This window comes from Mangifera indica, chromosome 9 (assembly GCF_011075055.1).
Source record: "Mangifera indica cultivar Alphonso chromosome 9, CATAS_Mindica_2.1, whole genome shotgun sequence".
In the NCBI taxonomy this organism is placed as follows: Eukaryota; Viridiplantae; Streptophyta; class Magnoliopsida; order Sapindales; family Anacardiaceae; genus Mangifera; species Mangifera indica.
In genome coordinates this window covers 8,262,733-8,286,816 of record NC_058145.1, presented here as the reverse complement: position 1 = coordinate 8,286,816, position 24,084 = coordinate 8,262,733, and the positions used below count along the sequence as shown (strand labels likewise).

The 24,084-nt window shown below is 34.8% G+C and overlaps 2 protein-coding genes across 8 annotated transcripts; one reads left to right on the top strand and one right to left on the bottom strand.

Annotated features, from left to right (window-relative positions):
* The first annotated feature begins 1,704 nt into the window (after positions 1–1,704).
* Positions 1,705–13,303, top strand: LOC123225019 (ABSCISIC ACID-INSENSITIVE 5-like protein 2). The gene is made up of 4 exons (XM_044648857.1): positions 1,705–1,801; positions 2,117–2,722; positions 2,802–2,873; positions 12,892–13,303. Exons 2-4 carry the CDS (start codon positions 2,144–2,146, stop codon positions 12,970–12,972), a joined length of 732 nt encoding a protein of 243 aa, XP_044504792.1. The 5' UTR covers positions 1,705–1,801; positions 2,117–2,143; the 3' UTR covers positions 12,973–13,303.
* A 176-nt stretch (positions 13,304–13,479) lies between these two features.
* Positions 13,480–23,503, bottom strand: LOC123225017 (protein FAR1-RELATED SEQUENCE 3-like). 7 transcript variants are annotated; one of them, XM_044648850.1, is made up of 6 exons: positions 20,640–23,503; positions 20,476–20,565; positions 20,017–20,166; positions 17,703–17,819; positions 14,079–14,144; positions 13,480–13,725 (listed from the first exon to the last, which is right to left on the bottom strand). In XM_044648850.1, exons 1-5 carry the CDS (start codon positions 22,884–22,886, stop codon positions 14,100–14,102), a joined length of 2,649 nt encoding a protein of 882 aa, XP_044504785.1. In that variant the 5' UTR covers positions 22,887–23,503; the 3' UTR covers positions 13,480–13,725; positions 14,079–14,099. The 7 variants fall into 7 exon arrangements, with proteins under 7 accessions (XP_044504785.1, XP_044504786.1, XP_044504787.1 ...); XM_044648851.1 differs by lacking the exon at positions 13,480–13,725 and adding an exon at positions 13,824–13,867; XM_044648852.1 differs by lacking the exon at positions 13,480–13,725 and having other exon boundaries at positions 13,824–14,144; positions 20,640–22,873; positions 23,270–23,503.
* Positions 23,504–24,084: the final 581 nt, after the last annotated feature.

Here is a 24,084-nt window from a genome sequence, read left to right as displayed (position 1 = left end):
TCAACTCTAAACCAAACATGATCTTTTACATATCAAGTTAACAAACCATGTAAAAAATTGTCAACTCTATTATAGAATGTCTTGTTTGGTTGTGTATATATGTCAGAGTGTTGGAATATTTTTTTATTTTAATTTAATCTATCTTTAAAAGAAGTATTTCGATCTTTCCTTTCATCTTTTGTTACGTGCGATTGAGACAAAAAAAAAAATTGTGTTCTTGATATTTTACTTCTCTTAGATTGTCAAGATTCAAAATTATAAGCCCTCACGAAAAGGGGGTGTGAGGGGTACCTTCTATATTTTATCATCTAATAAAATTATATGTACAAATAATAAATATAAATAATAATATGTTACTATATAATTGAGTGATTTTGAATTAGAAATAAAATAATATCTAATTATTTAATGATATATTATTATTTATATATAAATTTATATTTTATTTATATATATATATAAAATATTATTTTTTGGTTACAAAAAGGACTTTCAAGGTTGAATTTGCGGGTCTGAAACCCCTTAAAATATATATATATATTTCTTCCAAAAATTAAAAAATAAAAAATAAAGAAAGGCCATAATTGGAGGATAATCCAGTGCTGGATTCTATTTCACGGTGCAAAAAATTAAGCCTTCAACAATAAACGCCTATGGGCCAAGTCGGCAAACTCTTGGGTGGTCCCAACCAACAACCAATTAAGTTTTATTATCAAATAATTAAATAAAATAATTTAAACATTTGGGGTTTGATTTTGAGACGGGAAAAAAGGGAAAGGGAGTATTTTTCACCCAAATTTTAACCCAATCTCAAGTCACGTCTATGGAAGATGAAAAATTTAAACTTTTGTCTATAGCTAAACTGTTGTCTAAATTTTTAGTTAGAGAAAAGGGTAAAATCGTTATTTTATTTATAAATTTTAAAACTTTAAAATTTTTACATTTTCTTCTCTAAGTTTTAAAAACTAATACTTTAACCTATTCTCAAAGTTTAAAAATTTTAGATTTCACCTCTAGAGTTTGCTTTCTTCCTCGACTACCACCAATGATCGACTCTTTCCATCGATCTCCCTTCTTTGCTACAAAGGATGAATCTTCATCACCCAGATTTGGACGACGAAGCGTCGTCCAAATCTGGAAGAGTAGATGAAGGACGACGCTTCGTTGTTGCATTTGGATAATGCGATGAGCCATGAGTCATCCTTCGTCATTTGGGTTATGCGACAAAAAGATCTTCGTTTCTTCATCGCACTGTGCGATGAAGAGATGAATATTTTTTTGTCGCACCACCATATCGTACTAGTAGAAGTAGGAGGTCGGAGACGACATCGAAAGATGAAACTGAAGAGTGAAAGTAAAACTGTTATTTTTGAAAGTTATGAGGGGCGACTGAGTTTTAAAAAAATGAAAACCCTAGCTTTAGAGGTGAAAATATTACTTCTTAAAGTTTAAAAACTTTAGATAAAAGTGAAATATTAGTTTCTAAAACTTGGGGGTGAAAAAAATAAACTTTATAACTTTTAATATAAATAGTAAAATAACTATTTTACCTCTTTCTTTAAAAGAAAAAATTAACAGAAGTTTGGCCATGGGTCGAAGTTTAGGTTTTTCATCTCCCGTGGGTGTGGACTTGAAAGTGGGCTAAAATTTGGGTGGGAAATAGTTAGTTTCCCGTGAAAAAAACGCTGTTTTTGTACTAAATACGTGGAACCTTGTTGCAGCAACAGCAAATCGCTCAAATTAAAAAAATTATTTTCTTTCTTTCTATTTCTCGATTCAAGGTCCGATCATATTCCTTCAGGTAATATTATTTTTATATATAAATACAGTTCGAATGTCTTTTTCCTTCTGTATGGAACTTTACATTTTCAGCTGCATTTTCAACATTTTAATTTTTTTTTTATGACGATGATAATCTTGATCTTTTCATTTTGTTTATTAAAATGTCTTATTTCTGAATTTGGCCGGTCTGTTTTGGTTTTAATATCAATGATTCAAAGCAATTGGGGTTTCTAGTGAGGCTCTTGATGGATTTCGAGTTTGACTATAGTGGAATGGTAATTTAGGGCTGAGTTGAGCTGATCGGATTTGATTTTAATTGACTTGTTCTTTTTAGGGGTTTGAGATCATTATATTTGGATGAATGGGGATTCAAACAATGGGAAGTCAAAGTAATGGGCAACAGTCACATCTACAGCCCTCTAGACAAAACTCATGGTATAATTTAACATTGAATGAAGTTGAGAATCAATTAGGGATTTTAGAGAAACCCTTGGGAAGTATGAATATGGATGAGCTTCTTAAGAATGTATGGACCTCTGAGTCTGATGAAATTGAGAACACTTCATCACCATCTTGTTTGCAACAACGTCAGACGAGCATGATGTTGGCAAGGGCGTTGAGTGGGAAGACAGTGGATCAAGTTTGGAAAGAAATTCAACAAGGTTATGAGAAGAGGTTTGGTCGTCAAAGGGAACCGTCACTTGGGGAAGTTACTTTGGAGGATTTCTTGATACAGGCAGCAACAGTTAGTCCTTCCATGGAATTGGATTCTCCGCAACCAATGGCTATGACACCTTCAATTCCTACCTTGTCAAACACAATAACACCAACCCGAAAGCGAGAGGCTGATGCTAATGCAATTGAGAAGAGTATTGAGAGGAGGCTGAGACGGAAGATCAAAAACAGGGAATCTGCTGCTCGTTCACGAGCTAGAAAACAGGTTTAAATTTTACCATGCCTTTCTGTTGAAAATGATTTGTCTACATACGATAGCTAATAATCTTGGAGTAAATGTGCAGGCCTATCATAATGAGCTTGTCAGCAAGGTTTCACGTCTTGAAGAAAGCAATATAAAGCTCAAGAAAGAGAAGGTAGAAATATTTGATCTTTGTTTTTCATGCTTGAGTATATTATTCTTTCCTATTAAGCAATGCATTTTTTGTCCGTGTTGTTTGTTTCTTTTTTGACATGTGTTACTTAATCCTTTGTGATGCATCTGTGCTTTTTAAATGATCAACTTGTAGAATGCATTTCTTCTTTTGTGATATGCTATTTACTTTGGTGAAAATTGTGGGTGGGTTATAAATAACACAACATCTAGAAGCTTTTGTTCAGGCCAATGGTTTATCAAAATGAGACATATTTGTGAATAGCATGAGCAAGAAATAGAACATACCTGACAATTCCTTGACTAGTTTACAGTATTTATTTTTAAATTTTGATGATGGGACTTTGATGCGAGGAAGGTAAACTTGAAAAGTTACCATACTTACTTTGGTGCTATGATACTTGTGAGCAGTTTGATGATCAGTGATTTTGTGCGATTCTCATAAGAGTTTTGGACTTGTTTCAGCTAACCCAAAAGTGATAGTGATTTTTTATTAACACGTTAATGAAATATTTTAGAAAATTAGTATGTTAGTGAAATCATTGCTTGATGTCCTATTGCTGTTAGACAAATTTTTGTGTAAATGTTAATTTGGTGATCCATTTTTTGATTTCATCGAAATTGTAGTATTTTTTGAAGGAAGAAAAATCTTCATAAGGTGAGACAGATATTTAGTCCATTCTAATGATCTTACCTCAAGTAATTAGCTTATGTTAGCTAGTGAAATCATTCTCTGATTTGGACTTACCAGAATCTGAGAAAAGAGCAAAAGCCTTTTTTATGATTATATATGGCTTAGGCTCCCCTCCTGGAGGGTATGGAAGTCTTAAAGTTTTAAAGTTATTCTTTGTCTTTTCAAGATGAGGCTTAATCAGTGAACTATTATCATTCGATAATCTCATGTTAAACCTAGGTAAGCAAGATTTTTTTTCCCTTGTGTAAAAACTGGATGTTATAGCTCCAAGTTAATCTTTTGTTTAGTGCTTACAGGCCTACCTAATTAATAATATGATTGAGTTGAAGTTACAAAGATAAGTTGCCTAGAATGTTGCAGCGTTTATAGCTCTGCATAGAGTGAGTTAGCCGAAAGATACTTGTAGATCTAGTTGATTTCTTAGTATGAGGCTTAGTTTAGTTGAGTTGGCTATAGACTCAGCAAATTGTTAAAAATGTTAGTTGTACATACATTCTTGATTTTAGAGCAAAAAACGCTGTTTATGTTGCTGTGTTGTCATTTCTTGTATAAGTGGCGAATGAATATAAAATAGTAATTCTTTTTGAGTTCTGTCTCTACAAAAGAAGGATTATACCTTTCCACTTTCTGTTGCTTTTTTTTTTTTAATATAATTTTCTATTCTTATATTTTTTTTAATTATGTTCTTGTGCATTTGAATAACTTTACCTATGAACATGAATGGACCTTGGTTATGACATTGATATTTTGTGTATCGAATGTGCATTAGTCTTGACAATATGATGTTGAAAAAGTGATATACAAACCCTTTTACCTAGGTGTTGCTTGAGAAAATTAAAGCATTGCCACTGCATCTCTTTTTGCCATATAAGAAAGCTAGCTTGTGTCCTAAGATCCGTGTGCACATTTAAATATGTTAACGAATGAGGATAATCATACAAAAGTTTTGTTACGATCCAAATATCTCAATGTGGATTGCATGCATGAGGACTTAGCTCTTTCCTCTCAGAATTTTTCATTGAAGACTTGGTCTCACTTTCTTGATATTGAAGCCAAAAACTTGGCCTCATTCAGTTGTTATTTTATTTATTTAGTTTTCATTTAGATTATTATTTTCCTTTAGACTAGGCCAACCATGATTCCCATTCACCATCACTTAATTATTTCGTATTGCTTATTAGCAAACCTTGCCATTTGTTTTTCTTTAGCTTTCTAAGATAGCTTGCAAACGCACAGTCAAGGCATCAAGACAAGGTCAAGGTCAAGGTCATGGATCCGCTAGTGCTCTTAATAGGTTGGTATCAGAGCCAAGCATGGCCGATAACCAACGTAATTTTGATTTCCACCAACTGGAACAACAAATTGCAAGCTTGAGTGTTGGACTAGAACTGGTTATGAAACAGGTGGCCGAAATGTCCCACATTAGAGAAGAACCTTCAACAAGCAGGTACAAGCCTGTTCAAAGGGGTTTAAAGGGGGAAATAATAACTAAAAGTGTCGCCTCCAAGTTGGTGAAATTGGACTTTCAAAAATACAACGGCTCAGAAGATCCAACCCTTTGGATTTGTCGCGCTAAGCAATTCTTTGATTTCAAAGATACTTCACTCGATGATCAGATATGATTGGCGGCATATCACATAGAGGGAGATGTTCAACTATGGTTTCAGCAATTTCGTTAAATAGCCAAAAACTTAGCATGGGAAGATCTAAAGGATGGATTGATCAAGTGGTTTGGCACGTTTGAATTTGAAAATGCTTCTGTTGATCTTTGTAATTTTAACAAACCGACACTCTCCAAGAATACCAAACCCAGTTCGATCGTCTATTCACCAAAGCCGGGACACTCACTGATGCTTAGGAGGTTAGAGCTTATCTCAGTGGATTGAAATAACACTTATGTGTAGATGTTCAAGCTCATAGACCTCGTAACTTAAATGAAGCAATTGGCTTAGCCAAGGTTTATAATACTCGATTTAGCAAGGAGTTAAACTCGTAAGTGGGAGGACAATTTCAACCTCAGCAAAGGAGCTTTAATGACTAGGCTCGTGACAACGTTTTTCCTTGGAGGCGCTTCCTAAATAACCCAAACACACCACCATTTGCACCAACCACGACTATCCAACGTTTTACTCTAGCAACGCTACAAGAGAGGTGTCATTGTGGCCTTTGCTTCTATTGCAACGAACCATTCACACCAAAGCATAACTATAAAAAACTTTTCTTAATTGAGTTAAACCCAAATAAAGTTGTTGATACCGACGATGATGAAGATCTAGTAGTGGCATTAGTTGCTGAAGAGACAAAAACTATTGAAATTTCACTCTACGCTCTTGTTAGTGTCCCTACATTGCAGATGATGTGCATTCGAGCCAAGGTTGCCAGAATGAGCATCACAGTGCTAGTGGACTCGAGATCTACCCATAACTTATTGCACGAGACATTAAATAGTAAATGAATATGCTTTGACGTACCCCTTATTCTCCATGATAGCTCATTTTCTGTAGGCTTTTTGCTCTTGGTTTTGGAAGGATGTGATGCTATCTTAGGGGCCCAATGGCTTCAAACATTGGGACCTATCCTATGGGACTTAAAAAGTATGACTATGAAATTTAAAATAGATAAAGGTGTGGTGACTTTGCAAGAAATTGGGACTCTCGAAGCTCAATTAATCAAAGAAAAAGCCTTCAAAAAAGCTTTTCTACAACATGGTGGTCGTGGGATTCTTTTACAAATTTCTCTAGTAAGTGAGAACACAAAAAGAACAATTAGAGACGATTGAACGGGCACAACTTCAACAAGAATTCCTTGAAGTTTTCAAGGCTGCCAAAGGCTTGTCACCCCACTGAAAACAAGACCACCACATACCTCTTCAACCCGGAAGTGTATAGTAAGTGTTCACCCTTTTCACTACCCGCATTTCCAAAAACACGAAATTGAGTGATGAGTTTCCAACATGCTGGAGCAAGGGATTATTAGGCTAAGTCGAAGCCTTTTTTCATCACTTGTCCTTTTAGTAAAAAAACATGATGGATCTTGGTGATTTTATGTCGACCATCAGACTCTTAACCAAGTCACAATAAAAGGCCAATTTTTTATATTGGCAATTGAAGAACTCTTAGATGAACTGCATGGAGCCAAATAGTTTACTAAACCTGATCTACGATTTGTTTACCACCAAATCCGAATGAATGAGGATGACATTTCGAAAACTACCTTTCGAACACACCATAGACACTTTGAATTCATGGTAATGCCCTTTGGACTCTCAAATTCCCTTTCGACATTTCAAGCACTTATTAATTCAAATTTTCAAAGATACTTTGACAAATTTATTCTAGTATTCTTGGACAATATTTTGATATATAGTCAGGGGTAGAAGGAGCATCTGAATCATGCCTAAATTGTTTTATCAATTCTAAAAGAAAATTAGCTAGTGGTGAAGAAAGAAAAATGTCATTTTACTAAAAAAACAAATTAACTATTTGGAGCATTTGATTGGAGCTCATGGGGCAATGGCAGATTCGGACAAGATTGAGACTATGACAAGCTAGCCAAAACCTAAAAACATGAAAGAGTTAAAAGGGATTTCTCGGCATAATCTGTTGCTACTATTAGTTCATAGCAGAATTTAACATCATTGCCCGACCATTGACTGGCATGTTGAAAAAGAATGCATTTCAATGGAGCGAAGCCGCAGAAAAAACCTTCCATCAACTCTAGGAGTCTATGACTAAAGCCCTAGTCCTTGTCTTACCAAATTTTAACATTCCTTTCATTGTAGAGTGTGACGCCTCAGATACGAGCATTGGTGTAATCCTTATGCAAACAAACAATCCATTACATACTTTAGCTCCAACCTTATCCACTTATGAAAAGGAGTTAATGACTTTAATTTTGGCAGTACAAAAAAGGCGTGCTTATCTCCTTGGACGACACTTTATTGTTAGAATTGATCACCACAGACTCAAATATTTGTGAGAACAGAAGATATCAACTGAGGCCCAATAGAAATGGCTTATCTAGCTTTTTGAGTATGATTTGAACATTGAATATAAGCTAGGAATAACCAACTTAGCAACCGATGCCTTATCTTGAAAAAGTTCACAAATTCTAGCTCTCATCTCCCATTCCCCAATGGCTAGAGTCCATCTGAGAGGAGAATTAAAACAACCATGAACTCCAAAGTCTCTACCATTTAGTACAAGACAATGAAGTTATGGGACCTTGGGAATTGAAGGATGAAATACTATTCTTTAAAAGGAGACTTTATCTCCTTGGCGACTCCCCTTAAATTCCTCTCATCTCATGGGAAATTTACAACGGCAACCATAAGGGTTACTTCAAGACATTGCTTTGTCTTCCAAAGGTCTTTTATAGGAAAAGGATCAAAGATGCCATTCGACAATATATCAAAGAATGCGATGTTTGCCCAAGGCACAAAGCTAATTTACAAGGACCAATCGTACTTCTACAACCCCTCCCAATTCCTACACAAGCGTGAACAAATATTTCCATGGACTTGGTTCATGGTCTACTAGTTTCAAAAGGAAAAACCACTTTCATTGTAGTGGTGGACTGCCTCTCTAAGTATACACATTTCACTTATATATCTTATCTTTATACAACCATAATCGTCACTCAAGTATTCTTTGATAATATTTTCAAGTTACATGACATGCCCTAGTCAATTGTCTGTGATAGGGACCCCATTTTTACAAGTGCATTTTGGTGTGAGCCCTTCAAATTGTAAGGGACTCATTTTAACTTTAGTTTTGCCTATCACCTCCAAACGGATGGGCAAACCAAAGTGGTGAATCATATTATCGAGATGAATCTCCATTGCTTCACGAGTAAAAGACCAAAAGAATGGACAAAATGGGTAGCATGAGTACAATATTGTTACAATACAAGCATACATTCTTTGATCCAAACTACTCCCTTTGAAGTAGTCTACGGAAGGCCTCCACCTACTATTCTTTTGTATGCTCCAGGGACTGCCAAAGTACAAGCAGTAGAGGATTCACTCTTTCAACGTGATGTTATCCTTAAAGAGCTTTAACATCACCTTCATTAAGTGCATAACTAGATGAAACAAGTTTACGACTGTTGATATGTGGACTGAGAATTTCAAGTTGTGGACTTTGTTTATGTAAAGCTAAAGCCTTAATGACAAGCTTCGGTAATTTTACGCACCTCACAAAAGCTTGCTGCTTGCTTCTATGGTCCTTTCAAGGTAATCGGAAAAATTGGCAAAGTTTTATACGAGCTAGAGCTATTGTTACTTAGTCACATCCATTGCATCTTTAATGTATCCTTACTCAAACAACATTTAGGTGCCAGAACAAAAGTCACTCCTAATCTCCTTGAAGTTGGCATTGAATTATCCAACAATCCCAAACAACTAGAAGCAATTTTAGCTACTCGAGGCAGCAGAAGGAAACAAAGTTTGGTAATCCAGTGGCAAGGTTGCGATCCATCTGAAGTTTGTTGGATTTCTTGACAGGAATTCAACCCCGAGTACCCCACATTTCCATTGCCATGAGGACAAGGCTTCCTTAAAAAGGGGGGGGGGGGGGGGGGGGGATCTCATACGTGGACTGCATGCATGAGGACGTAGTATTTTGCTCTTAGAATTTATCACTGAAGACTTGGTATCACTTTCTTGATATTTAGGCTAAAGACTTGGTCTCATTCAGTTATTATTTTATTTAGTTAGTTTTCATTCAAATTATCTTTTTCCTTTAGACTAGGCCAACCATGATTCCCAGGTGTGGGTTTTTAATTTTCTCTCATTGGGCTGTTGGTTTGCAAGTCTATTTAATGGTTGCAAGATATTGAATAAAGTAGGCTTCACCATCACTTAATTATTTCTTACTGCTTATTAGCAAACATTGCTATATGTTTTTCTTCAGCTTTCCAATATAGGTCATAAACGCATAGTCAAGGCACCGGGACAAGGTCAAGGCCACGGATTTGCAAGTGTCCTTAACAAGTTTCTAATATAAATTGAAAAAAGAAATGTCTTTGTATTATAGTATGAATATTTTAAGTAAACACATGAGATGGACAATTATGTTCCATATTTTGGACTAAAATTGAGTTTGGGATGTCATTAAAATCTTATGATTTACCATTTTGGGCCATCATCAAGCTTCCAACACATTAGTTCTCAGCTGAAGATTCTCCATTCGTAAGAGAGGGATCCTTATCTACATCATTCTTTCTCGAAACCCTACTTTTGATCAAGATGTTGCCATCATCCAATCCGTCCTCGCATTTTACCAATATAGTCAAAGATTTGAATTTCTTCTTTTGTGAATTGCCAAACAAGTATACTCTCCTTGATCTCATCCTTAGCTAAATCAATCCTTCCCACTTTCAAAGATCGTAACTGTGCTAATACAAATTTGTCAAAAATTATTTGCAATTCTCAATCATACACAATAATAACACAATCCACCCACAATTAAATGCACACAAAGCAGAGGAAATGATGAATAAATATTTGATTTATTTATAGCATGATAGCAATTTAGACACTACTATAATCAAATTTCTCCCTACCAAAAAAATCTACAGATGGATAATTTTGGCAATTCGAGTCGGAAACCTCCCTTCTAGCCAAAAATTGCCCCAAAACCCAATCGCCAATATTTCACTGATATTTCTTGCCCCCGCCCTCGGTACTGCTTCCTTTATATTCTCTCATTTTTAACTACTTGCCTTTTATTTTCACGTGTTTAGTGGTCCTTCTTCCCTTGTTTGTGCCATCTGTCCTCTCAATCTTTCCTCTTCTAGGTAACAAAAAATTAAGTCATACCACCCCTTATCAGGGATTTTTTGAAAATTTTATAGGGAGGTGTTTGATACTTTTACTGGTTTTTGATATAATGGGGTAGGGGTATGGGGGGTGTAGGTATGGTGGGGAAGTGGATGCATTTCATATTTCATTGATCTCATGGGGGATGAAACAATAAGTAGTTTATTTGAAAGAAATAAGTGATAATAAATGGAGAGATTAGTTGGCAGTGAGGAAAAAGGCTTTCATTTCAAGTTTCAATGAGTAAGAACAATGTTTGTGGGTTTGTTATGAGGATTCGGTAGTTATTAAGAGGAAGCAGATAAATTATGGATTTTGTTTGTAGTTTGTGTTTGATGAAGGATTCGTTCAATGAGATATTGTTTGCAAAGAATCAGATTCTCTAACTTGAAACAGTAGATGTGGCAGAATGTCAATAAGATGAACTTGAAGGAGAAGAATAAGAAACGAAGATAGAAGAAGGATATAAAAGAAGAATTAGAGGAAGAACAATCATGGTTCCATACTTCTTAAAACTTTTAATTTATTGTTTTATTATCCTTGAAAACTATATTAAATAAAAAGATAGATGGTATACAGATTCAATCACTTTATCTAGTGGTAAGATTTGAGGATTAGCTAATAATTACTCTAATTCAGCCCTAATGACTATTATGGATCTAGAGAAGATCAAATGGAGTCCAAATACCTCCTAGTCCATCAATAACTATAAATTAGGTATATGGCTTGATATAACTATTTAATTTGTATATCAATGACGGAATAAACTACTAGGAAACTTATTCCCAAAATATTGTCTGTCTGTTTAAGCAAGGGTTTGTCTTAGTTTTTGTTTACCAAACTATGGATGTACAATATAATCTTTTTTTTTTCAGTGGCCTAAATCAAAGGGTTTGATCTATCTTCAATCCCATATTGGGACTTCTGCCAATGTCATCTCTTCCTCTTATATTGTAGGGCCTTGTGTCATTCTTATTCGTTCTATCACTCTTAATTGTTAGATTTTAATTAATTAGTTACATAAACTGATATTGAAATCATATCCTGTAATCTAGGAATTTAATATGTCCCGTCATTCACCTTCTGCATTATCTTACCTGCCCAGTTTTTGGGCATTGTCCCAATCAACTTGCTTGTTAAAACTTGCCTCTATTGGCCAGGTTGACTGCATTTTGAGCTCAAGTGGTTTGTAATGGTTATGTTCCATGCTTAAAGTGTCTCCATGATGTGAAAGAATGTTTTATGTTGTTTCTTGTATAGTCCAAAGCATTAAAAAGGCAAAAAAGGGCTTAAGCCAATTCGGTTGCAATCAGTTACTAATGAATTGGGTAAATTTAGATTCATTTGGCAGTCTCCGGGCCATCTCTTAACTCTGGTCCAGAGCAATATATTCACTGTTGCCCCAATACAGATTTTCTTGGGTGGGGGCAGGTAATTTCCTCTGGGGAAACAGTGAAATACAACCCATCCCTGCACCTGGTCCTCTCCACACTGTTTAATATATATATATATATATATAGGTTTCATTTTGGCTCATAAGATATCAACACTGGGCTTTACTTTTAATGATTCATCAGGTATTTTATAGTTTTTGAGGCATTGGGCTGCTAGGTTGAATAAAGTCTAAATAAAAATAAAATAAATAAATTAACAATTCATAAAACACGGTGCAGGTCCTGGGGGTTGCAAGGGGAAACCCCTCCCCCACCATTGGGACCAGGGGTAAAGTTTCCCACCCAGTCCTAGCCCCTACAATTGGCCTAGGATCCCTTTGCAGTGGGGTAGTGTGGTAGGAATTCATAGGTCCTTCCTGGAATTTGTTACTTCATCTTGGGGGCATTTCCACTATTGGTTAGTTTTTTTCAAGGCTGAACATGTTAAAAAGTGAATATTTTAAAAAGAGCTGAATTGTATTTCACCACTCTAGTGCAACAAGAGTTCACTTTTTGTTGGATTGTGATCGGGTTCCGAAAATAATCAACAGACATGTAACATGATGTGAAACCATTGAATTGGTTAAGTGCCATCAGATGGCTCATTTAGTGGTAAATAGAACTTTCACTGTTAAAAGCTCTTTGCAAGAATTTTGCTGTTGTTGATTGCAAGTTAAGAACAAACTTATGGGTTGTTAAATAAGCTCTTTTAAGTATTTTACCACATTTTTGTGTAATCATTGTTTTGTAATCTTAATTCAGGGCCAATTATGAGATAAAAACTGAATAAAGTTGTCATTGAAAAGTTTACTATTGTGTAACATCTCTTCAGTTGTCAGTAGATTCACATTTATCTTATTGGGGCAGTATCAGGGTGATCAAAATTTAACTAGTGTATGCGTGGTGATGCATCTTGTTTTGGCAATGAACAAATAACTTTTAGCGATTATTAGTCGATATTTCGACAGTGTGCATTCTATATTGTTCAAACCGCAGATCCTTACTCTTCAAACTATTCCCCATAACAATGTTCTTGCAAATTTTTTGTTTGTAGGAATTTGATAATATGCTTGGATCTGAATCATTAAACCAACCAAAATGCCAACTGCGGAGGACGAGCTCATCTTTATTCTGATGTGAATTTGGCATTACAGCTTAGTAGTTTGTTAAATGTTAGACTACAGTGCTTGGATATATAAGTGAGCTGCTTGTTGCTTCTGCTGCTGATGTGCTTCTTCCCTTGTAACCATTAGGTTATGGTTCATATGTAAATTTATGATTAGTTGATGTTGGAAAGCAAACACAAACAGCACCAATTGTGCCATGTTTATAAACTTAGGTACTGTTTGTTTCCTGGAAAACATGATCAAGAAAGGGTTAAATTGAAGCACTCTAAAAGTTTCACCTTGTGTAGCAAGTGTTTATACAAGTCGTGATATATGAATAAATGTCTGGGTTTAGAGTAACGGCCACTATTTTAATCTTAACAAATTTATTTAAATGTTACTAAAAATGTTTTAGAAATAGCCAATGGGTCTCGTTTTGTCTAGTAGATCAATGCCCATTCTATCTGTAGATGCACCATATATTGTTTTTTATTTATAATTTCAAACTTCTTTATTTTTATTAAATATTAAAGATTTATTTATTTAATCATATTTTTTATACACTGACAATTATATTTAATACAATCTAATTCCATCTAATCACAAACAAAAAGAAAAAATAAAAAATAGTACATTCTGATATGTTGCACCAAACGTACTCTATGATTCCCTTATAAAGACTACCTATCCTATAATTCCGAGATCAAAACTACCCGATGTCTTCAAAGAGTGGCCTGGTATGCTCAAACCAACAGATGAAATCCTAACAGTCTCATTTCACCCTATTCAAAACAATTAGAATAAATTGAATATTTGAACAATTACTATGAACGACAAGCCAGAAATGATATGAACTAAACAGTATCAACAGAGGACCAGATTAAACCTTCAAACAAAGCTCTTTGATGCCTTCAATTTCTGAATCTGGATATAGTACATGTACATATATGGTATACAGCAAACTTACACAAAGTCAAGGCAAATAAATGAAAGAAAAAGGAATATATATAAATTTGGAAAAAAAGAAGGCTAATTTATGTCAGAGCTAAACAAAGGATTCCAGCTAATTGAGAGTGGTGACCAAAAATTTGGTGAACAAGCATTTAATACACAGAAACAAGTCAAGTGAACACACCTGAATTACAAACTAATGTGTTTACTTTCGCTGCTTCTTTTGCAGAGGCTCTGAATGGGGTTCAGCCTGCCAAAACATAAATTTCCAGTGAGCAGACAATACTTTAAAATCCAATAGTTAATTCTAGCAGCATAGAACTCCATCATACTAAGTTTACAGTTGCTAAAATTTGATATGATGATAATGAACACAAACAGTAACTATGATTGTAACATCGATTATAATTCCAAAGTTGCCACAAAAATAGCAACTGCAGTCAAAAGGGCAGTGTTCAACCTGGCTACATCAAATAGAAAAGAAGCAACATGGTTCTACTCATGATTATATTTGATTTACACATTAATGAATATTTAGAAGAATGCTTTAAAAAAAAAAAAAAAAAAACTTATGAGTAGGCCAATTTATGGCTCTTCTCTTTTCATAAAGCAGAATGAATCAACGGTTAGCAGTACCTACTATAAGAAAAAACATTGATGACTGGTGCTTTGTTCAATTGGAAACTTCAAACTGAAGCCGCTATTGTCAATAATACACACCTAATAAGAGTATACAGCAATATCTAGAGCATGATGCCAAAATCTAAATTGCACAGCAGAATAAGAAATTTTAGAAATGGAAAAACAAAAATTGTTCTGGAAACATCTATCCTTAAACCATTTGGCCCAAGCATTCAGGGCAACAATCTTGAAAAATAAAATAATAATATGGAGCAAATGAATTAATTGGAAGAAAATATATATGAAGTGCTTTCAATGAGCTGGAGGTTTTTCTCAAAATATATTAAGGGCTCGCTTTTTAATGGTAAAAATACTCTTGCAGTCAAACAGAGGTAAAAACATAATGGTAATAACAATGGTTGAAGGAAACAAACATACCTAAACAAGCAAATTAACATCATTGCCCTGCAATTTTTCAGGCAGAACCAGAAAGCACAGGGTAAGGACAAAGTTCAAGCTAAAGTGTCAAGGCTGTCAAATCTTTCATCATCAACTGGATTTTTGAACTCCACATCAAAGAATATTTCTTCTCGGTAAGTACTTAGTGGCTGAGCTTAATTTACTTCACAGAGGAACGAAAGCTCCACTAGAAAATCTGATTACCTTCTTAAAGAAAATATCCTTAGTAATATTACTACGAGCAATGGATCTTGGATTAAATATGATTGCCTTCTTAACCAAATCATCTATGAATTTTGCAACAAGCGATGATCTAAAATAAAATCTGATCACTTCTTAGTGAATACCATCTTACTAATTCTTCTTTGGGCAATGGATTAAAATTGGGATGGTTCTTTAATTCAATCTTCAAAAACACTCCAAGCCAAAAAGAAAGCCTGAACTTCAAAAGCAAAGAAACCATCTGTTTTCCTTTATTATTTATTAAAAAGAATTTATCATCATATTTTAACATCGTGAATATCATTCCTTTTTCTCTTCTGAAATGTTTTTTTTTTTTTTTAAAATAAGAAACTGCTAACCTATATTAAAGAGAGGTTGAGATAGATACATTAGTGGCTTAGGCAGTCACAAACACAGCCAAAAAAAATAGAGAAGGGGAACATAATTCTATACGAAATGAAAAAAATCTACCAAACATAGTATTGCATTCCCAGATCCAAAATAAGCAAACCGGACAAAATTAGCCTAAAGCCTAATCCCAGCTAAGGTGATGTTCTGACCTGGTTTATCTGTTTGAATTTCTTATAGGAAACACAAAAGTATGTAATACTGTAAAGATATCAAACAAACAAACACCAACATTAGATAATTATCCACTACAACAAAAAGAACCCACCTAACATGGATTAGAAAGAACAAATAAAAAAGAGAGATTACAAAAACTTGAACCACCCCAAGAAAAAAAAACCCAAAATAACCAATTAAAGATGGATGAAAGGAAAACAAGCTTATTTAAAGGTTTATGAGTAACAAACCTAAGGAGATGCCAAAAAGTAGATTTCATTCTATTTACACCAATTTCTTCTCCTTCATCATCTTCAAATGTAATTTTATTTATTCCACCCAAAATCACCCACAAATGAGCATGAACCATGCATTTTCTAAGAGTCTTTGCCTCTGTCCCTTCACCAAAGAAATTCACAAATTTTCCCTAGGTGAATCAAAACAAGGTCTAAGAAAATCCACTGATGATAGGGTTTCTCTAAAACTATAGCCCATAACCAAGAAGCCATTGGACAATGAAGAAACAAATGGTCATATGATGTTGCATTAGTTTTGCACATAAAACACCAATGGGGGTAAATTTTGCACAGGTTAAACACATGGAACTGAAACATGGGGAAGAAGCGGATATATGTACAGTAGTTGATCTACAGAAGTTATGGGTTAAAAGGCTTCCCGTTCCAATTGTCTAACAATTGCTAATTTCCCCTAATCTGTATCTTATAAATCTGCCAAAGAATCTTCCTATACTATCTCTCAAATCTCTTTTACCAAAACAGATAGAATCTCAAGGAATGCCAACACCTAGTTCACTCATAAACTCTCTGAGTACAATCTTCAGGAATGAGAAATGATACATGTTTTTGACATGATCTTGCCTTCTTCCTCTCCTTTATTACCCAAAAATCCATCAACTTCACTAGTCTAACCCTGGATTTGAAATGGGTACTCAATCAGACCCTACAGCTTTTAGTGGTCAGAAAATCAATAGAGCATAATATCCAGGATAGGTGGCCCCAAAAGCATTAGGTCCTCTAACTAAAAGTGGTTAGAAATTGAGCATAATACCATTCAACCCATTCAAAGTGATTATGTTTCAACATAATTACCAGCCCAAACAGCATGCAATCAAATTGTGCACAAGAAGTTTCGTTCTAAGCTTTCAAAAAGTTGTGTTCAAACCACAAAAGCACAATGCAGGGTTCACCTACTGGACAAACTCAAAATAGCATTTTTCATCTCTCAACATATCAATATAACTGAGGCATAATCAATATTCCAGGGAAAATCCTTTCTATGAAACAACTAAATCATTTACTAAATTGAGCTCTGCTTTTCATCTCTGCAAAAAGCTAGTTATAATAAATGTAATTCAAAACAATTATCTTTTCCCTATAAGAGCAATATTATTTCTAAGATCAAGATGTTGCCTTGAAAAAAGAAACTTACAAGCAAAGCCATGAAAACCAATAAAGGAACCAGACATGTTTTAGCTGCATGGAAATTACTTTGATATTATGTTTCAAGTGAGCAACATAAGAAGTGTCAACCCTATCATCCACTAAGTAAGTTTCATTTTCACATTTATAGACTAGATTTGATGACAAGATCATGTGAAGAAAATAATCTTTCAGTATTACTAAGAACTTACAATAGAAAATACATTAGAAGATAGATGACAGTATATCCCAATTTCAGCACAGAACAAAAAAGTGGAGAGAAGAATTAGGAATTTTGTGTAATGATAGGGTTGCGGGAAGCCTTAGGGCTGATTGTGGGAGCCTCCGATGCCTCAAATGACCTGAATTGAGAGGCTCCAGCTCCTCAAATTGATCAGTTTTATCCATGTAAATATATTTGTCAGTTGTTGGCTGTTTTGGGTGAAATCCTAACAGTCATGCAACAGCAAAAGCAAAAACAAGGGTAAAGAGACAATGCTTACAGCATTGGAAAGCTGCTCCCGGATGTAAGCCATTGATCTCAACATAGCACCTAAAGTATCTCTTGAAACTTGAAATTTAACCTCCGACTCTCCAGAAGTTGTCTCAGTGTCTTGAAGCTGAAAAAACAAAAATATATATTCCCAAAAATTAAAAAAACATAAAAAGAAAAGAAATGAGAGAGAGTAAACAAGGCATCAGCATGGCAACTGCCCATATCTGAGAGATGTGATATATATAAACAATTATCTTCTTTTAACCTTATTGTTATTTCATGATTCGTATTTTTAAACCTATTCAAGTCAAAGAATTGATAACGAATAGAAGTTTCAAATCAGAGGCATCTAAAACGTAAGCCAGATATGGTGCCTGATGCTGAAGCTCCATAACTTGCAAAAAGTATCTATAATCTTGCTTCATTTTTGTTGAACAATCCAAGGTGAAATTACAAGGAGCAAGGGATGACATCCCGTGTTCGATTTACACAGAACAACAGTCATTTGTTTACTTTTCAGGAAATGATGAGAAGAAGAAGAGTCAAGGTGAATTTACAAGGAGCAAGAGCTAACGTCCTGTCTTACAAGGAATAATGGTCATTTATTTACACTCCCAGAAACAGAAAAAAGAAGAAGCATTAAAGCAAAGAAATAGCTTAAATGTTCATAATACCAGGGAAAAAAAACATCAGATGGCTAAGTCTATTAATTGCAACTGTTTCCTAGGTCATATTACAGGCTCGTATTGATCGATAAGAAAAGGTTAAAGAGAATATTTACTAATACTGACTGACATATACAAAACATTTTCATATTATCCCATGTACAGAGGAGCTATAGTAAGAGACCTATTAATACTGACAGATGAATATTAATCAATTTCACATTATCCCTTGGCTATATCAAGATAACTACAAAAGAATAGGAAACATAAACTAATTTAGTCATTAACAAATTGAGTGCTATAACAAAACAGGATTTAACAGAGATTAGAGAAACAGATTAACAAGGAGAGTGTAACTAGTTTTTTCCTCCCAGTCCTACTCCTGAATCATCTCTTTTCAACTCATACTATAATATGATCATCAATATTTCATTTAGCTTAATGTCACAATACATAGAGTTCTATGCAGTAATTTCAGTTTCACCTTCTCTATCCACAAGTCATAATACCATGCCTAATATGCTACTCCCATCAGCTACCATATTCCTACTTCACCCACTTTTAAGTCCTTTTAATTCTGATCTACCACTCAGTGCCCCACCTCACAGATCTTCCATTCTTATCAAATGTCACATTGTGTGTATATATTGAAGCACAACTTATATTTTCATGGTTGCTAATAAAAATATCTATTGATTTGTCTTCTACACATGGGGAAGGAGAAAAATGAAAACAATGACAATATTTGCAGAAATTAAAACTTAAGAAAAACAAAAAAAAAGAACAAAAACGAAATAAAAATGCATAATAGTACAGAGTTGATCCTAAATGTTAGAAATTGTGAGACACTTAATATACAGCCTAAAATAAGAATATATATATATCATCTTGAGATATAATTTTTACTTCAATGTGTACAAATTCACAATTGCACAAGCACAAATTCCTCTATCCAACATTCTTGATAATCCAAACTGTGGACCACCTAGTCTCAAAAGGGTAGAAAAAAAAAAAGAATTTATAAGGCAGATCTAAACAGAAAGGCAACAAGGGGAATTTTGAAGAAAATATCTAATTCATCAAACATGAAGATCTCCAGAACATTGAAAGTGAAAATTAAAAGTATTAGGTCCCATTCAAAACCAAACAACAACTTTCTCAGAAATGCTTGCACAACAATATGTTCTGAATCATCTCAAAATGTCACTACTACACCTCCTCTCTGCTCACTGTTATTGAAAATTTTATAAAAATATACCTCCAGTAAAATCAAACACAGAGATAAAATGAAGATGCAAGAATAAAGTGTTCAACACCTGAAAGTAACCCAAGATGCCATCCCACTCTTATTTTCATAAGCACTACCACTGTGATAGTACATCAAAGGAAAGAAAACATATAAGACTGCTGGACAGGGGTGGCCCTGAGTCAAGTCCAAGAATATTTTGTTCTTTCCAGTTGCTCATTTAAAACAAGGTATGCAGATTTTGTTGATATTATACATATGTGTGTGAGTGATGATTTTGTATTAATTTTGTTTCCATAGATTTAAAGCATTCCATACATTTTCTTCCATTTTCCAGACAAAAGTTAATAAGAATAGCAGTGTAGAAGATCCAGCATGAAAAAGGTCAACTTCATGTCTCAATTTCTTACCTTCAAATTGATGACAGCAACTCTATTAGCTGGGGTTGAAAGCTGCTCACTAATATAGGCCATAGATCTCAACATGGGTTTGAGTGTAACCTGAGAGAGCTGAAACTTAACCTCCAATTCTGCAGATGGAGTCTTGCTGTAATCTTGCAACTGCAGAGGTGATAAAGAAACATATATGTATACAAGTCACTCATTTAACTAACAATGGCAAGAGAATTACAACAATCAAGGCATTCCAGTGACCCAGTGTTCAAATGAAAATTGTATGAGTGGTCAGACCAAAAAGAGCTTGTTCAAACAATCACTTTAACATATATTAAAGTTTCAGCATATTTAAATAGCAACTCTTGGTTTTTGTTGATTGTCACATAAATCACTTCCCAATTAGAGATGGCTCATGACTCAACAACTCAAAACTCCCACTTGCTATTATAATATTTAAGAACATTCTATACATACCTTCAGGTTGATCACTGCAAAACTATTCCCTGGTGATGAATTCTTATTCTCCATCACCCAAGTCATTGACTTTAGACAAGGAAGAACCACCTACACAAAAGAGTTAAAATGTAAATGATAAATAGATAAGACAAACAAGCACAACAAGGATTTAAAAAATTTACCATGTTATCAGAAGGAGCATCATCACGGTGAAGGGACACAGGTGCCAAACGTGGCAAATTCAAATCAGAAGCAGGTTGAATTTGAGGACTAGTATCATTCAGATTAAACCGTTTTGTCATTTCATCTTGCCGAGGCCATAACAAAGGAGTAGTGTCTGAAGCTGATGTAGCAGTCCCCCTGTCCTCATAACCAGTGCCACTGACATGTGAACTGGGTGGTGAAACTTTGGCAACACTCTTCTTCACAACAGCAATCTTCTTCCCACCTTCTCTAAGAGTAGCCATTGCAACATTATAGGTCTCTAAAGCAATTGCCCCATCCTCTGCATATTTGATGGCCTCCCGACACAAATTGTTGTACCGCATTGTCAGTGACTCCTGGCCATGTAGTTCACCACTAAGTCCATCTATTCCAGCCCCAGTCTTTGCATTTCTTGTCCACCGTCTCAAGATATAATGAGATGGTAATGTAAGTACATTTGTGACAGTGAAAACTGTCAAAACATGTCTACAAAGAATACCGGAATACTCAAACATTTGCCAGCTACAGTTAGCTCTCATTTCAGGATGATTAAATGTAACAATGTATGCCTTGTTGTCATCTTCAAATTTTGCAACCCTGAATGTGCTGATAGTTGCATCACCTTCAATTCTATTTGCAGTATATACAAAAGTTTCCACCAGTTCTTCCTGAAATTTAGCAAATATTTCCCTTGTATAAAAATTTGCAGCCTGTATCTCCATAGGTGATGGTGTCCTCAAGACTGGTGTTGTGCAAATTGTATCAAAATCTGCTTCTATCTCTCTCTCAAATGAGTTTTCTAAAGCTCTTTCATAGTGCCTAAAGAACATTGGAATTGTCATCTGTTGATTCACATAACCATCAAAGAAGGAAACTTCATATCCTGGATTCATTGATACAGCAGCCAAAAAGGAATCCCGAAAATACACAGGTACCCATAGTGCACGAGCATTATATATTGAATTAAGCCAATCATGTCTCCTGAGATCATATTTATCAAGGATTGAATTCCAAGACAATTCAAACTCCTCTATAGTTTCAGTCATATTGATGCAATTGTAAAGCTCTACCTCAAGACTTGGATGAACATGACATACATGAGCCAGCTTTTCCCGGCCTTCTCTCAAGATATGCCACTTACTGATACAGTGGCGTGCTTCTGGAAATACCTGAAAAACTGCCGTCTGTATGGCTTTGTCTTGATCAGTAGTTATAGAGACAGGTTGCTGATCATTCATCGCTGCAAGAAACGTCTTAAAAAGCCAAACAAAAGAAGCTTCAGAATCATCTAGTAGTAAAGCACATCCAAACAAGATAGGCTGACCGTGATGATTTACTCCTGTAAATGGAGCAAAAGGTACTTTATATTGATATACTCTGTACAATGTCTCCAGTGTAACTGCATCACCAAAATGGCTGTAAGCTGCTCTTGACCTTGAATCAGCCCAAAATACATTAGCCATGCGATTATCATCATCAAGTTGTATTGCATAAAAGAAACCAGGGTTTTCAGCTTGCATTTTCTTGAAATAGTCAAGTAGGTTTTGAGCATCTCTCCCTAATGTCCTTTTTCTATTAGCAGGCCGGACAACATAATTCATTGCCCCAATATTTTTGATGGAGCAATTTGACTCAATGGCAGGAGCAGCCCTAGATCCACAATTATTTGTTTCTACAGCTCGGTTTGCATCCATGGACACATACATTACACCACTAGGAACAATTCCAACTCCTTGATAAACTTCAGGCATGGTTTTTCCAGCACCAGCAAAATGTCTGCGTGGCCGAAGGTAATGTACTTTACCAGGGCTCACCATAGAATGGGTATGATCCTTTATAAATTTTGTAACCACCCATTTATCTTCACCCTTTAAGTCTATCCTAAGCATTGCTTCACAACTATCAGCATGCCCTCTTTTCAAACCCTCTCTGCCACATACAAACTCCCGGGCGACATTTGACCCATTACCTATAGAATGGCTATGTTGACTGACATTAGAACTAAAGCCCAAACGTCTAGCATACTGATCATAAAATGTCTTGGCAGCATCTTCAGTATCAAATTCCATCCCCACATATGGCTCCATAATTCCATCATCATCACCACAAGCAGAGGAATTCTCTGAAGTATTTGCTTCACCAACTTCATCGGGTTCACCATCGCCATCATCTGGCACTCCACGAGGACCCATTTCACCTTCAACTTCAGTTACTTCAATATCCATATGAAGACTGTCTTTAAATTTATTACCATATAGAGAACCGATTAATTAAAAATAAACATGTTTTATACTCCCACTGGTGCAGTTTGAAAATAGTATTAACTACTTTAGTTATGAAGCAATACAATTATAAATTAGCAACCAGAAGCTTACTTAGAAAAATAAGGCAAGTTTGAAAAAAAAATCAATTTGATTTCATCAACTTAAATTGTTCCAGCGAACAGAACCAAGCGTTTATATTCCAACACCAAACGAAAATACAAAAAGAAACACAATCCATTTTCCATGATGCATGTCCAAAATTCCCCTACTGTGTCACCAAAGCAAATAGAACTGAGATGAAAATTACAACAAAATAATTGGAGATTATGGAATCGAACTAATACCATATATGTGAATGGCACATGTAAAGCTGAACCGAATGTAAAAATCTAATTCACTGTGAAATGAACAAGTGTAGAGAAACAGAGGGAGAGTGCCTATTGGGGATGTATTGAAGTAGGATTATATGGCATTAGAAAGGAACACACAGTGGTACAAACAGCAGGCATTAGAGTGAAAGTGAGGGTTTGATCACATTAATTTTCGAGAGAATTTTCAGAAACCCTAACTTTGGCAGTTTTAACTTTCTAAATTTACGAACATAAATAATAATTTTAATTAATTAATTAAAATAAAATAATTTAATTCCCACTAATTAACTCACTCTATAAATTAAATTGAAATAATAAACAAAAGGGAAATTAAATTAATTGTTTAGAACAAAAAGGGTTAAATGAAATTATCCAAAAATATAAGGATTGCGCAAAAATACCTTTTTTGTGAAATGACCAAACTACCCTTATAAAAAAACCAAGAGAATTTTACCTATCTCTTCCCACATTTCTCTTGGTACACTGTTGAAATTCAAAGAAAATCATGGGCTCCTACAGGTGTAGCAATTTTCGTCTTTTTAGTCAACTTTTCACATTTTTTGACGACCAAAAATAGTAAAGAAAATTAATATATCAACTCTAATCTTGTTTGAATCAATTTATTATTAGGATCATAAAGATTTGATGAAGATTTTGAGGTTGAATGTTTAGGGTTTTAATTTTGAACAATGTATAAATATTTTGATTCTTAGTTGTTTTGCTTGAAATTTTTTAGGGTTATTGTGTTATAAGATGTGTAGATTTGATTTGTGTTAAAATTAGAGGTT

Bases quoted from the DNA above. Each gene is read 5' to 3' on its own strand.
- LOC123225019 (XM_044648857.1), top strand. From the start codon at position 2,144: ATGGGGATTCAAACAATGGGAAGTCAAAGTAATGGGCAACAGTCACAT. The intron at 2,723-2,801 runs GTTTAAATTTTA...GTAAATGTGCAG, and splicing joins GTTCACGAGCTAGAAAACAG to GCCTATCATAATGAGCTTGT. The intron at 2,874-12,891 runs GTAGAAATATTT...TTTTGTTTGTAG, and splicing joins TAAAGCTCAAGAAAGAGAAG to GAATTTGATAATATGCTTGG.
- LOC123225017 (XM_044648850.1), bottom strand. From the start codon at position 22,886: ATGGATATTGAAGTAACTGAAGTTGAAGGTGAAATGGGTCCTCGTGGA. The intron at 20,167-20,475 runs GTATGTATAGAA...TCACCTCTGCAG, and splicing joins TTGCAGTGATCAACCTGAAG to TTGCAAGATTACAGCAAGAC. The intron at 14,145-17,702 runs GTAAGCATTGTC...ATGTTTTGGCAG, and splicing joins GGGAGCAGCTTTCCAATGCT to GCTGAACCCCATTCAGAGCC.